Here is a 16,278-nt window from a genome sequence, read left to right on the forward strand (position 1 = left end):
TGTAGTAAAGGTCCTACCATTATCTGGGTACAGTGGCCTTTTCTACAATGATGCATTCAGTTGGTGTGAGATATGTTTTGGAACAGATTAACAAAGACAAATAATTGAGGGGTTCTGACCACACTAACGGTGGCCATATAACTTAGATAGTTGTTGGCTCAGTACTTATTTGGCCAACAGCTATTCCTTCTAACTCCAGCAAAGAGGATTTACACCTAAAACTTAACCAACCGAATGTATATAGGAGGAAACATTAATGCTGTGTTCACACAATCTGTTGTGTTGTGGTAATGTTTACTTTCTGCAACGTGCAGACTAGATGGGCCAAATGGCTCTGAGGCTGGGTTCACACCACATTTATGTAATGCATTTTCTGTATCGCATTCCTCAAAACCGGACTAAACTGTATCAAAATGTGTCTACAAATTTTTAACCCGTATACGGTTTGAAAAATGATGACCGGTTGCATCCGTTTTTTAAGAAAACTTATGAATAAAGTTTCACTTGCTTGATTGAAATTCCAAGAAAAAAACTTTTGTTGCATGTGCAAAGTCAAAAACTGCATGGTGAAGACCGTATGGAACCATATGCGCAAACGATTCTGTACTGTTCCCTTTGACCCATGTTTTAAAAAACGTATACGGGTTCAATACGGTTTATCACCCGGACCAAAAACCGTGGTAGGCTATGGTTTATGGTACGGGAAAAAAATTGACAAAACCGTACAAGATGCAAAACGGACACAACAGGATGCATCGTTTGGCATGCGAGAGTCAATGCATATGGTTTTCAATACGGTTCTATATGGTTTTCAAATTGAAAACGTATACGGGAACTGTTTTGCAAAAACGTGGTGTGAACCCAGCCTTATCTGCCGACACATTCTATATTTCTATGTGAACACAGTCTTACCTACATTTGTATACAATTGTAGCACACTGACCTCTCAAAGGATTGGGTCCGTATAGGTTTAGGCTTTTAGAGGTAAACAAGATTTTTTCCACTTAAAAATGGTATAAAACTGGAACAAAGTATATAACAAAGTTGTAGGACTATTTACAGTATATGACATTTAAAGAGGACCCGTCCCCTCTTCTGTCATGTCTGTTTTAGTAAATAATGCATTCCTTGTGAAACAGTAGGACGAATAACAGAGAAATGACACAATGCAGTTCTGAGAAAAGATGCTCCAGAATTATTATTTTCTGGGAATACAACTACAATAGACAAGTCAGGGAATCAAACAGGTTTTCCTTAAAGGGGTACTCCGCTGCTCAGCGTTTGGGAGCTCATGATGTCATAGCCCCACCCCCTTATGATGTCACATTCCACCCTCTCAATGCAAGTCTATGGGAGGGGGCGTGACGGCTGTCACGCCCCCTCCTATAGACTTGCATTGAGGGGCCGGGGCGTAATGTCAAGAGGGGGCTATGACGTCATGAGCTGCCGACTCCAGCATTCAGAACAGTTTGTTCCACACTCTGAGCAGTGGAGTACCCCTTTAAGCTTTATTCATATAGGACTAGATAACGCTTTTAGGAATTCAATTCAGGTGTCTCATAGTACTGTATTTTTCTGGGGAAAACCCATTAAGCCATAATATTTTTGACCCCATTACAGCTTTTGCAAACTTTACTGGTAGATTAACAACTACTCCTTTATTGTTATGCAGTAGTTGTCCCATGTAATAACTTGATTTGTGGGGATCCTAGAAGTCAGACCCTGGTCAGGATATGTATTTTGCTAAGGAAAGGTAATCAATGTTTAAGTAACAGAAGAAAACGGAAATACTTTTTTGAGTAGTACCTACTGAGAATCACTAGGCTGCTTGTTATAAAATTCAGTGTAGAACTATATAAGAACACTTATAGTGCACATGTGATCTTACAGATGTTCTTACTGCAGGAAGCAGTGCGTGTCCTCTTGCGGTAGTTATGTTCTAACTTCTTGTTCTCTCTTTTCTTTAAGTTTCCTTTGTCTGGTCCAGAATGGCAGCCTGTGGTGTGAACACGAAGAACAAAGTCACAGTTCATAAGCCAGTTTGGGATTTCCTTAACAAAGAGACTCCATCCAAGCTGAACCGACTGAGAGAGGACAGTGGAGTTCGCATCCTGATTGATGGTGAAACTTCTGAGATTTATGTACTGCGGTTGTCTTTTGACAGTCACGTTCCTGCAAATACTATCTCACTTGTTAGAAAGGCTCTAAAATCTTTGTTAAAAGATACTGAGAAAGAGTTAAAAAAATCCTGCAAACAACATCAGATTTCAGGTTGTATGGCTTATGCAGATAAAAACAGTGAACATGCGGGTGAGCTGCATCTCCGTAATGTATATAGCAGAGGTCAGCAAAGTACGAGCAGCCGGGGACTACCTGGAAGTTCCAGCGGGGGAGCAAGTAGTAGTCATGGGAACTCACGTGACCACCGAAGAGAAGAGGCAGAAGATGACCGGGAGAATCAGTGTCCCATTTGCCTGGGTGAGATTCAAAACATAAAAACCCTGGAGAAATGCCAGCACTCATTCTGTGAGGATTGCATCACCAGGGCTCTGCAAGTGAAGAAAGCATGTCCAATGTGTGGTCGTTTCTATGGGCAACTTGTAGGCAACCAACCTGAGAATGGTAGAATGTTAGTATCCAAGGACTCCAGCCTTTTGCTTCCTGGTTATGAGAAATATGGAACGATTATCATCCAGTATGTCTTCCCACCAGGCATTCAAGGGGTAAGAGATGTTTAACTTATCTTAAAAGTCTGGGTAGCCATACACATTAGACAGAAGTAGGTTGTATGGTGAATGATTGTTTCATAGCCCTAGTCTTACACATTACAGTCCCTATTTGCCATTGAAGTCAGTGACACTGGGAGAAAGAGGAACAATCAATCTTTCTGGGAATGTTCTGAGAACATTCTCTCTGTCTGTGGACTAACAACTTGGCCAAAAATGGCAAATACGAATATCTTTAATTCAGATAGATGGATAATCTGTCATCCATCTACTAAAACAGTATTTTGTTGTTAAATTTTGGTAGGAAGGGCGGGGAGGGGGGTTCCATTACTCAGCTGTTGTATATATCTGCCAGTGCTAGCAACATGTGGGTCGAAATATTGCATTTTTATGTTGGATGCATCATTAAAGATGTAAGGTTTTGGGTTTTATTTAAGGATGCTGTCAACATTTTTATTAAATAGTCTGAGGTAGCCACATGGGAGAGTCGCAGTCTGACTTTGCTTCCGTTATACACTACTTTTGTCTCCTATGTTTGAATGAGTAGACAGAACCCAGAATGCATTTTCTGAGTTGTTAGAATTATTTATTATTTCATCCCTTCGTCCTCATGTTTCTCTACTTAGATATAAAGTTTACTGGTCGTCTCAAAGAGATTTTATAGCATTTTTGTTTCTGGACATGGTTTCTCCAGTATTATACGGCTCTGAGGCTTTGTCCAATAATGCAGTCTGTAATGGTGTAGGAAAACTAACTGCTTCATCAAATGATTAAAGGCTATGGAGACCTTTTTGAATGCATTAGATATTCTTGCTTTGTCTTATTTTGATACAATAACATTTTCTCCATAGGTTTTTTATTACAAATATATTTTAGTTTCTCTTCTACAGCCTCCTGCAGTTTCTTGTTCTCGAGTTGATTATGACAGGCTCAGTCTCCTTACCTCTCTGCTCCTGAAGGTCAACTTTGATCTGGTCATAAATCAGCTCAGAATTTTCTTCAGGAGAGGAGAGAGAGACTGAAAAATAAAGATAGATACATTCAGCAGTAAAAGGATTTCTGATGGTCTTCACTGATAACATGATACGTCAGCAGGCTGTAGAAGGGTAGGTGGGCAAAATTTTTAATAAAGACTTATGGAGAACATTGTTTTTCTATGAAAACATGCATTTAAAGGTATCTATAGCCTTTAAAGTGGAATTCAACTTCTACCTGAATGTTTTATATTAGGCTATACATGCTCTTCCCTTACAAGAGTGATCTCAGTTTGTATCTTTTGGACGTCAAGAGCTTGGTTGAAATATTTCAACTAAAAGATACATAATGCAAGGAATAAAAAACAACTTAAATCTTGTTTTACTATTACATAATCAAGAGTACTCTCATGATCTTGTAAAATGTTATATTCCTCCCAGTTCACTGCCGCCCATCATGATAAACCACCCCCTGCCTTTATTTTTTTTTTATTATTTTTTAGTTTTCTACCTTGATATTGCTATTGCTATGTAGAACTTCCTCGCTCACTCTGCTACACACAGCCTAGAGCATTTCAGTGTGAGATGAGCTATGATTGGATAAGGCTGCAAACCCCCCTTTTATGATTTCCTGATTTTGGACTTCTACCAGGCCAGCAGGAGTCCAGAGATAGGGGGAAATATGCTCTGGACCAGTAGGGAGACATCTAGTGGCAGCTTTTTTTAAACACAAATTAAAAATTGAAAACTTCATTTTTTTTTTTTTTTAAACGAAGTATATTAGAAAGATTTTTTATTTACCATAAGGAGTGCAATAGCAAAAATTTGTGCATATGTGATTCCAACTACAGATCAGTTTCCTACACGTATAAAACACATGCATTTCTGCGCCCATATTGTGACCACGGCTTGCCACGGATCTAATGTCCCAACTATATATAGTAAATAGCTTGACAAATTATTCTCTGCATAGCTCTGTCTGGAGGATGAATATTGTATATTTTATTCGGTTAGAAAAACAGACATGGTGCACATCTACAATCTTGCATAATGATCTGATTGCTTCTCAGCATAATATCAAAAACTAACAGGTTGTTAGTATACATTTTTGATCAAAAAGTACAAGCCCACTCGCCACGTCAAGGCCACCTATTTAGAGTGGGTCCCTAACGTCCCTAGCATAAAATGGCGCAGCACCGGGCGGCGACCACCACCGCCGCGACACCAATGCCCACAGGGGGGAACGACCCACCGGCAGAGCGGCCCCAATGCCACTCAAACCAGTCTATGGGCCGCACCCCCCCCCCGCAGACACGGCGCCACGGCAGCAACGGACACCGCACAGCACCACACCAGTGTGAACAAGGTGTAATGGCTCACTTACCATGCTCTCCCAGTCAGACTGGGAGGCTGCTAGGAAAGAAATGACCCATGTGTAGCTAAGTACTACTTATATAGGGTTGGGCTGAGGGGGTGGGGAAGAGTGCAGCACATGTTCAAACAAAAAAAAAAAAAAAAAAAGAGGGGATAGAAATCACAGTGTGAATTTGGTTAGAAAAACAGACATGGTGCACATCTACAATCTTGCATAATGATCTGATGATCATCTAATGATTGTATATTTTATGGTTCTTGTCAGTGTGGAAAGTTTTGACCTCCCTTTTGTTTACTTGACTTTGTCATTGCCAGGATATATGCTAATATGGTCATGTACTTGAGTTGCCAAACATACAGTCATGGCCGTAAATGTTGGCACCCCTGAAATTTTTCTAGAAAATTTGTGTTTCTCACAGAAAAGGATTGGAGTAACAAATGTTTTGCTATACTTACGTTTATTCCCTTTGTGTGTATTGGAACTAAACCAAAAAAGGGAGGAAAAAAGCAAGTTGGACATAATGTCACACCAAACTCCAAAAATGGGCTGGACAAAATTATTGGCACCCTTAACTTAATATTTGGTTGCACACCGTTTGAAAAAAAAAAAAAAAAAATACTGAAATCATTCGCTTCCAATAACCATAAATAAGCTTCTTACACCTTTCAGCCGGAATGTTGGACCACTCTTCCTTTGCAAACTGCTCCAGGTCTCTCTTATTAGAAGGGCGCCTTTTCCCAACAGCAATTTTAAGATCTCTCCTCAGGTTTTCTATGGGATTTAGATCTGGACTCATTGCTGGCCACTTCAGAACTCTCCAGTGCTTTGTTGCCATCCATTTCTGGGCACTTTTTGACTTATATTTGGGGTCATTGTCCTGCTGGAACACCCAAGATGTCGGACGCAAACCCAGCTTTCTGACACTGGGTTGTACAATGCGACCCAAAATCCGTTGGTAATCCTCAGATTTCATGATGCCTTGCACACATTCAAGGCACCCAGTGCCAGAGTCAGCAAAACAACCCCAAAACATAATTGAACCTCCACCATGTTTCACTGTAGGTACTATGTTCTTTTCTTTGTAGGCCTCATTCTATTTTCGGTAAACAGTAGAATTATGTGCTTTACCAAAAAGTTCTATCTTGGTCTCCTCTGTTCTCAAGACGTTTTCCCAGAAGGATTTTGGCTCACTCAAGTTCATTTTGGCAAAATGTAGTCTTGCTTTTTTATGTCTCTGTGTCAGCAGTGGGGTCTCCTGCCATACCGTTTCATTTCATTTAAATGTCAACGGATAGTTCGCACTGGCACTGATGCTCCCTGAGCCTGCAGGACAGCTTGAATATCTTTGGAACTTGTTTGGGGCTGCTTATCCACCATCTTGACTATCCTGCATTGACACCTTTCATAAATTTTTCTCTTCCGTCCACGCCCAGGAAGATTAGCTACAGTGCCATAGGTTGCAAACTTCTTGATAATGTTTCGCACTGTGGACAAAGGCAAATCTAGATCTCTGGAGATTTGGTTCTCAAGTCCTCAGACAGTTATTTTCTCCTCTTTCTGTTGTCCATGATTAGTGTGGCACACACAGACACACAATGCAAAGACTAAGTGAACTTCTCTCCTTTTTATCTGCTTTCAGGTGTGATTTTTATATTGCCCACACCTGTTACTTGCCCCAGGTGAGTTTAAAGGAGCATCACGTGCTTGAAACAATCTTATTTTTCCACAATTTTGAAAGGGTGCCAATAGTTTTGTCCAGCACATTTTTGGAGTTTGGTGTGACATTATTTGTCCAATTTGCTTTTTTTCCTCCTTTTTTTCGTTTAGTTCCAATACACAAAAAGGGAATAAACATGTGTATAGCAAAACATGTTTTACTGCTATCCCTTTCTGTGAGATGTACTTCATAGTCTAGAAAAAAATTCAGGGGTACCAACATTTCCGCCCATAACTGTATGTTAAAGAGTACCTGTCATCAAACCATATTTTCTAAACCAACTCAGATTATATTCCCTAACTACTCCTAACTCCCCTCCTGCCCTTAAAAATTTTTGTCCGAACCTTAAATATCTCTGTATCATACCTTTCCCGTTGCTCACATTGTGTGAGCTCCCGGCAGGAGAAAGTGGGCGTTCCCCAGCAGGCACAACATCACTGAAGCCTGTGAGAGCTGTGCCCTGCATGCACTTCCTGAGTTTGGTCTCCTGCCAGGCTGGGAGGAGACCAAGCTGACTGTTTGACTTGCACAGGGAACAGAACAAAGCCACCTAGTGGCCATTTTTCCAATCACTTTGAAACCTATAATGGTTGAGAATTTTAACAGCAAGTAAATAGCAAAGTGTCTTTAGAATTACATCAGGAACAATATATTAAAAGTTTGGTTTGGTGACAGGTACTCTTTAAAGGTTGCTTTCTGGTATATATTTGGCTGGTATATTTTTGCAATCAATGGAAGATGTATGAATTTCTATTAGCATATACACAATGCACTGCTTTTAGACTTTGATGTGTTAATTTTAAAAGTAAAAAATGAGAGCCCCAGAAGGTGACCCATCCCAGAGGTTAAATAGTTAACTGTGTTAGGCAAGTACTTAGAAAGGATGATGTGTATACCTTGTCCAAATAAAAATGACTTCATCCTCCTCTTCTTGCCAAGTTAATAAACAATTTGCTTTTAATAACATCTAATCCATGGTTATAACTTAACAGGAGTGCTCACAATGTATTTATTCAGTCGCAATAATACATTTTTTATGCACCTCAGCAGTAATCCATCCTGGGAAACCCATAATGTAGTATGTGGCTTACTGCCACTAAACTGAGATTCAATGGAGCAAAGTGACAAAAGAGAAGAAAAGAATTACCATTCTAGACAGATTACCAATTACTGTGTCATATAATATATGGAGAAAGCCATTGCTTTATGGTAATCTGACCATAAAAATGTGATGTTACGTTAAAAGGGTTGTCCAGTTCTTAGAAAACAAACAAACAAGCTGCTTATGATATTAATAGAACAAAAGAAACTCTAGGTACTTCTCCAGTCAACTTCCGGCATAAGTGCTCTGCTGGTTCCCTGATGGTTTATGTTTACAAGCTACAAGCAATGACTATTGAGTGGCCCCAGCATGATGTGCCGCACCAAGCAGTGATGCTAGTAGTATGGCATGTGACAGAGGAGCTCACTGATTGGCTTCAAAGACTTGAAAACAAAGACTGCTGACAACATTTGCATCTTTTTTTTTTTTTTTTTTTTTTTTAAAGGGGTGTTTGAAGGCCTGTTTTCAGAATTAGTATGGATATCTGACAGGATTCTGGCACCTGGCATCCCCACTGATCAGTTGTTTAGTAGACCAGTGGTTTGGTCGGGATGTTCTCAGTAAGTGTAGCCTGGCTCAACTTACTAGTGGCCATACTGGCTAACTGCAGCTCAGCTCCCATTTATTTTAGCTCAACAGTTGGTTTTCTGCTCAATCTTCACCATTTGGTCTTGATATTAAAACATTATAGTCAATTTAACTTTTGACAAATTGCACAGACATGTCAAAAATTAAGATCAGTCGGGGGCTCGGGGGCTCTTATAATTTGTTCTAGGCGGCAAAGCACACTGCAGTCCGACTGATTACAGGAGACAAGCTTCATAGACTATTAGCCGGGGAGTAAAGTGTGCTACCACATGCTTTACCCAGCTATAACAAACAATCAGAAGGGGTCTCGACACTGAGACCCTGACCCATCTTAACTTTTGTCTATATGACATTGCAAAGTCATTTTTATTTTTATCAGAAAAAGGCTTTCTGATTGTCTTTACTAATAACATGATACTTCAGCAGGCTGTAAAAGAGAAGAGGAGCAAAATTAATAATAAAGACCTATGGAGAACATTTTTTCTACCTGAATAACTACGCAAGTATGAAAAAAACACATTTAAAAAGGTCTATAGCCTTTAACATGGAATTAAATAAACCTCAGTGTTTTATAATAGGCTATACATGTTCTTTCCTTCCAAGAATGATCTCAGTTGTATCTTTTGGATATTTTGAGAGATAAGATACATACTGAAATGAATACAAACAACTTGTTTTACTATTACCCATTAAGCATTATTTAGAGCTGCCTCTGAGTGACAATGATTTCTTTAATAAATCTCCATGAAGCATGAGTCCTTTCAAACTGGTCTTTCAGGTTACTAGACTGGTTATTAAGTGTGGAGTTCTTTTTTCCTTGTACTAGCAAACAGTTGAATAAAATATATTATTGATGGTCTCACAGGGATTGGTCAACATCTTTCTTATCCTGCTGAGACCAGAAGTGTTGTTGGGACTTAGTACCAGTTTAGGCTTCTTTCTTTTTGCTTATCAAACTGCACTAAAAGAGTACACAAGAACTGTGACATGTCAAAAGTTAATTTAAATGACAGTCATATTTTAAAGATTGATGAATTTAGCAATTTTGCCATGAACGGTGAAAATTTATAGACTATTAAATTAAAGGAATTTGAAATATTCTATCTCCCAATTCTATTGTTGTTGTTTTGTTCTGCAAACCGATGACATTCTGCATTTTAACGCTTTATGGATTATTATGTGTCAGTAAATTCCTGTGTGGGCAGTAGAAGTGTTCTTTTTTATCCCGACATTGATAGAGTGGAAATAATTGTTCCAATCATAGCAAATATATCAGTGTATTGTGTCGTTTCACCAGTAATGAAATAATGTTCGTTTGCTCTTCTAACAATAGGGAAAAGTCTTTGAGCCTATGCCTCATAAGATGGTTATTTATGTGAATATAACTAGGGTCTGGGAATTGCTGTTTTAAATTTACAGGGGTTAGAGATGTTGTGGTTTTTAACTGTTTTGTAGAGAGCGTATGCATCCTCTTACCCTCTACCAGCTGCTATGCTATTGGGGGGGGGGGGGGGGGGAGTGGGCATTACATTAAATATACCTGTACTTGTTTAACTTAGTAGCATATTTTAAGAATTGACTGCCTCAACACATATTAGCTTGTTGGTATGTCCAGTGACATTAAAGGAGTTTTCCCACAAATGACACTTACCACCTTTCCACAAGATTGTTGATGAGCCTCTGATCAGTGAGGTTGCGACTGTTAGAGCCTCATCAATTACAACAGTAGGGGTCCTGTGTACCCTTAGTTGAATGAAGCAGTTTTTAGACGCTCCCATTCATCTCTATGTAATTGAAAAATATATAACCAAACATCGCTGGACTGTTTAACCAGAGGGACCCCCTTTCTCGTGACTGGTGGGGATTCCAACGGTATGATCCCTAATAATCAGATATTTATCATTGATCAACAGGATAGGTAGCATGTTCTTTATGGGAAAATCCCTTTATTTAATTGTTTGGTGAGGCTTAGGCCAGAGCTTTGCAGTGGACAGTAGTTATGGGAAGTATTGAGTAACGAATGGGTGTGAATGATTTGCGCAAAAATTTGGTGACTTTTTCAACCATTTCGCAACAATTTGCAACTTTTTAACACCAAAAAAAAGTAAAACCAATATGAAAATGTCTTGCTTAATTGTAACTATTATAATATTAAAAAACATATGCTTAATTGTAACTATTATAATTCAGCAATAAACCTGCTGTCTACCTCATTTAATGCTTTGTTTCTGCAGTCAGAGCACCCAAATCCTGGAGTAAGGTATCCAGGAACAACTCGTGTGGCGTACTTACCTGATTGTCCAGAAGGGAACAAAGTCCTGACACTCTTTAAGAAAGCATTTGACCAACGTTTGACTTTCACCATTGGGACATCAATGACTACAGGAAGACCTAATGTCATAACGTGGAATGACATTCACCACAAGACTAACTGCACTGGAGGACCACAGTTGTAAGTGTTTGCTTTGTCCCTGTCATTATAAAAAAGTTTATAAAGCTTTTTAATCTGCTAGCATTTGAGTATGCTCTAAATTTATACTGGGGGAAGTGCATGGTTACGCATACAAGCCCTCTATGTGGTGTACACTTCCATCTTTTAGTGTATTGGCATATTTGTATAACAGTGAACATATTAATAATGATAATAATTGCCATAGTAATAGAAATCTGTGTAGAAGTAGAAAAGACCAGAGGATGGCGTCTCGTTCGTTACCCCAAAAACACAGAAAGTATATCCCTATAAGGGGGAAGATGCAGGCTCTATAGATTTGCCGCTCACCTTGAGCATATTGAAAATATTCTTTGTCACCCCATATCGGGGTATAAAGGTTGGATGTGGATCCTGTGCTGCCCAGAAGGTCCCAGGGAACAGCCAGCAGGGGCCCTCTAGAAATGCTAGGATGAAGGAATGGAGAAAAGGCCTTGACAACAGGCGCTCAGGTGTCCAACAGAAACAGCACGATTAGGTCACTGAGATGGAGTAAACAACAACTTTATTGATGTACAGCAATAACCCGTTTCGGGGTATTCCACCACTTCTTCAGATTGACGAAAGTACATCATACTTTTGTCAATCTGAAGAAGGGGTGGAGTACCCCGAAACACGGTATTACTGTACATCAGTAAAGTTGCTGTTTACTCCATCTCCGTGACCTGATCGTGCTGTTTCTGTTGGACACCTGATCGCCTGTTGACAAGGCCTTTTCTCCACTCCTTCATCATACTAATAGAAATGCCTTGTCTTATGGAATTGTCCTCAGGGTAGTTAAATTTACTGTTCTTGTGTACAACACATCTTGCTTTGCATTGGTAAAAGTAGAAACAGTGTATGTTGTAATAATGATGACAGTTCATTGGCTGGTAAGCCTGACATCTCAGTGCCCTCTTACCCACACAAGCCATCTGTGCAGTCAAATTTTGTAAATATAGTCTGAAAATTGCTAAAAGGTATTTTCCTTTTAAGCTAACAACAATGATTCTTAGTTACTCTGGCTGTTGAATGGACAGATCCTGCTGAATATGGTCCCTATCAGCCTACCCAAGTTGCTTTTCTCACCTGTGGGAGGGTCAACTTGCTTGTCTGCTTGTAAAAATAAAAGTGAAGCTGACAGAAGTGGTGGTTAAGTAGGTAATGTAGCCCCTGCTTAAATAGGTTGTTCGGGACATACATTTTTTTATATATTAGTACTCACCTCCCCTATTCCCTCAGAGCTCCCAGTCTGTCATCTTATCCCTACTTATCACCGCTTCTTCCTGCCATAAACACAAGCCATTTCAAACAGCTGCCTATTCAGCCAGTCACAGGCTGTAGGAGTGTCCCGCCTCGATCAACGATTGGCTGAGCAGGCAGTTCCTGCTGAAAAGGCTCCTCTCCAAGGCTGGAAGAAGCAGGAACCAGATTATATCAGACCGGGAGCTGCAGGAGATTGGGGAGAAGTGAGTATAATGTTTAAATTTTTAGACCAACCCCAGCCATAGATAAAATGTTATATGTCCCTGGACAACACCTTTAACTGAATTTTTCTACATTTTGTCTACATTATGCGATATTGCATAAATGTATATTAACAAGAGGCATGTTCTTATTACTTTCTTATTAATTTTGTTTTATATATTCTTGTTAATCTTGTTATATAATTGGTATAATATATATTGGCTTTTTCCTGCTTTATTTTGTAATAAGGTTAAATCACAGTAGAGGTAAAGGTATTTTCCTTTTAAGCTTACAACAATGATTCTTAGTTACTCTGGCTGTTGAATGGACAGATCCTGCTGAATATGGTCCCTATCAACCTACCTAAGTTGCTTTTCTCACCTGTGGGAGGGTCAACTTGCTTGTCTGCTTGTTAAAATAAAAGTGAAGCTGACAGAAGTGGTGGTTAAGTAGGTAATGTAGCCCCTGCTTAAATAGGTTGTTCGGGACATACATTTTTTATATATTAGTACTCGCCTCCCCTATTCCCTTAGAGCTCCCAGTCTGATGTCATCTTATCCCTACTTATCACCGCTTCTTCCTGCCTTAAACACAAGCCATTTCAAACAGAGCTGCCTTTTCAGCCAGTCACAGGCTGTAGGAGCGTCCCGCCTCGATCAACGATTGGCTGAGCAGGCAGTTCCTGCTGAAAAGGCTCCTTTCCAAGGCTGGAAGAAGCAAGAACCAGATTATATCAGACCGGGAGCTGCAGGAGATTGGGGAGAAGGGAGTATAATGTTTTAATTTTTGACCAACCCCAGCCATAGATAAAATGTTATATGTCCCTGGACAACACCTTTAACTGAATTTTTCTACATTTTGTCTAGATTATGCGATATTGCATAAATGTATATTAACAAGAGGCATGTTCTTATTACTTTCTTATTAATTTTGTTTTATATATTCTTGTTAATCTTGTTATATAATTGGTATAATATATATTGGCTTTTTCCTGCTTTATTTTGTAATAAGGTTAAATCACAGTAGACTTTATTAAAGATTTTTGACACTGTGCAACAAGAAAGGCTAATGTCTATGAGAAAACAAATCTCTCCAGAGTGACCTTTTTCATTACAGTTATGGGATGCAAAATAATTACATGTATAATTCTCACCCCTGTTGTGTGATAGAATAAAATCAGCACTGGAACAGCGATCAAGTTTTAGAAGTTACAAGTCTGTATATTTAGTCAAATAGGGAATACTTGTGTGCAGTCAAGCTGTTTCAGATGATTGGGGTATGGTTGGGTTCTCTCGTAGGTCAGCATGCTTTTCATATTGGCTTTACTTCTAGCGGTTTAATGCCATACTGGCTTGCTTATCAGTGGAGTTTTTGGCTGCATCTCAGACACTAGGTGAGAAACTGTCCTAATTGTAGCTGGAAGGTCCAAATATGAATTGTCTAAATAATGTCAGAAGGTTAGTAAAAAATGTAAGTGAATGGATGGATACAGTGAATATCCAAGTCCCCAGACATGTTTTGTATGGTTTAGTTAGTCATTTATTGGTAGAATTTTTTTTCATAGCTATAAGACTAGGTTTCCACACAGTTTTTTTTCTGGTACCTTTTGGAATACTGCCACTGCAGTTTTTGAACTAAAGTCAGAAGGGGATCCATTAGGAAGGAGAAGTATATAAATATAAAAGAAGTCTTTCTTTTATATTTCCTATTCCTATTGAATCCACTTTTGGCTTTGGCTCAAAAACACCAGAAAACAGCCGAAAAAACCCTGTGTGGAAATATAGCCTAAATCTGAACACACTATGCTCAAAAATTTTCCCAGATCAAGTATGGCATCAGAAGACCACGGATAATTCCCAAAACACATATTTTACTGACTGAGATGCCAGATTTGGTGCATACAACAGTTCTTGGATTTCCCCCAGTTAAAAATTGTAACCACTTGGCTATAGTATGCCAAAAATATGGCAGTCTCTAACATTTATTGTGAAAAGGTTTTGTAGTCAAGCTTTTTGGCCCCGAAAACATACTATTACTGCAGTAAAACATAGTGGAGGCAGCATGGAAGAATCAAATAGAACTGCAAACTGGTAAAATTATTTTCCTTTTTACATTAATAAAAAATAAAGAAAAAGTCAATGTAAATATGAATAATGTATCTGTGTGTTCAATGCATTAAAATGTCTGTATTGCCTTCAGGTTTGGATACCCAGACCCTACTTACTTACTGAGAGTTCAAGAGGAATTGCGAGCCAAGGGCATCACTGCTGACTAGAGGAGGAAGAAATTTGCCATCTTTGATTGTTAGGTGGGCATGACATGTGAAGGAGAAATTCATGACTATATAGACCGGACTACCATCTTCAGTGGAGAAAACCTCAGCTTTGTTTTTCTTTCCGTTTTGCCCTCCTTCACTTTAGCTCTTTTGCTGATTGGATATTGAATCAGAATAAGAGGACGATAACTTGTAAGGAGACTCGGCACAGAGCACACGACAGAGTTCCGTCATGTTAAGTGTTATTGACTTTGTTGGTTCACCTTGCTGGTGAATCTGAAGACAGTCGGAGAACTGATTGTATCAATAAAGCATTAATACAGATGGAACGCTTGCTGACCTACTATCAGTGACCTGTGGAGATGCGTCCTTCAGCTGGTTGCCCAGTTAGTCATCAGTTTTTTCCTCTAGTGTTTGGCTTTAGTTCAGAGAAAGAGAAGACAAATGTTTGTGATCTTATAGTGCATTCCGGTTCCTGCAGTTCTAATATCTTTTTCTGTGGAATTACATAACATTTTGAGCTTTGTAGTTAAAAAAAAAAGCCACTAGAAAAGGCCAGCATAATTGTTTCAGCACATTCTGGATCCTATAGCTCGAATATCTTAGTCACAATGCTGCAATGCATTATGGATCTTGTTATTTTTCACACCTTTGATTGCCCATTGTACTAGATGCTGCAATGCGTCCCCTCCTACCGTCTTGATTTAACTTATCTTCTGCCTTTTTTTCTTCTATTGCTCCATGGTTTCATTGAGAATAAGATATCTTCACATGAATGGGATTTCTCAATATCATTTTCTAAACAATACAAAAGGGAATTTCCAACACAGTTGATAGAATTCTAGCTGCTAGTTGCCATTTACAAAAGCATGCTGGGATTATTTAGCCACTCCATTAGACACCACATAGTTACAGAAGTAAAGGATTTCATTCTTTGCCTGATTGTGTAATGTTTGACCCATGAATGTAAGAAATGTTACTGATCCTGGTGAGACAGTTCTGTCTGGTGATACAGTATCATTAACATTTTGTTTTTCTTCTTGCCGCTCAGCTGCCAGGAATATTGTATAAATGTTTTTTATGTTTTTTTTTTTTTTTTTTTCCTATTACAGTATTAAAAATAAACACATAGTAATGTATTTAAAGGGGTAGTCCGGAGCCATGTTTCTTTTTAAATCTGGTCAGGAAGAGAGTAATTCAAATTTAAAAAAAAATCCTATACATTCCTCATGGCGACTGGTATAAGCTTTTCTCTGCGCTGTCAGGTGCTTCTGGGTTTGGGGAGGTGCTGATGTCCTGCGTCAGCCAGGAGTGGGTGTGTTACATCACTCTCCTATTCCCAAAGGCGCCGGATAGGAGGGACCAGGGCTCCATTATATCGGCAGTGGCACAGGAGTGAGGAAGGTAAGAGAATCTTTTTTTTTTTTTTTTTTTTTTTTTTTTTTTAATAAACCTTCTGACCAGATTTTTTTTTTTAATGTTTTCTCTGGAGTACCCCTTTAAGGAATCTTGCAAGGTTCCCTCTTATACATTTACATAATAAGAGCCAGGTGGCAAATGCACCTACATATTTTCTACAGGTGTCTA

The 16,278-nt window shown here is 39.0% G+C and overlaps 1 protein-coding gene across 10 annotated transcripts in view; it reads left to right on the plus strand.

The window, feature by feature from the left end:
- The window catches only part of DTX3 (deltex E3 ubiquitin ligase 3), an 87,254-nt gene extending 71,432 nt beyond the window's left edge, over positions 1–15,822 (plus strand). For all 10 annotated transcript variants that reach the window (XM_056562573.1, XM_056562579.1, XM_056562576.1 and 7 more), the window contains 3 exons: positions 1,969–2,723; positions 10,717–10,934; positions 14,616–15,822. In XM_056562573.1, coding sequence (XP_056418548.1) covers positions 1,969–2,723; positions 10,717–10,934; positions 14,616–14,691 — 1,049 coding nt within the window. In that variant the 3' untranslated portion in view covers positions 14,692–15,822. The remainder of the gene's footprint in view (positions 1–1,968; positions 2,724–10,716; positions 10,935–14,615) is intronic.
- The last annotated feature ends 456 nt before the right edge of the window (positions 15,823–16,278 follow it).

Source organism: Hyla sarda, chromosome 2 (genome assembly GCF_029499605.1).
Source record: "Hyla sarda isolate aHylSar1 chromosome 2, aHylSar1.hap1, whole genome shotgun sequence".
In the NCBI taxonomy this organism is placed as follows: domain Eukaryota; kingdom Metazoa; phylum Chordata; class Amphibia; order Anura; family Hylidae; genus Hyla; species Hyla sarda.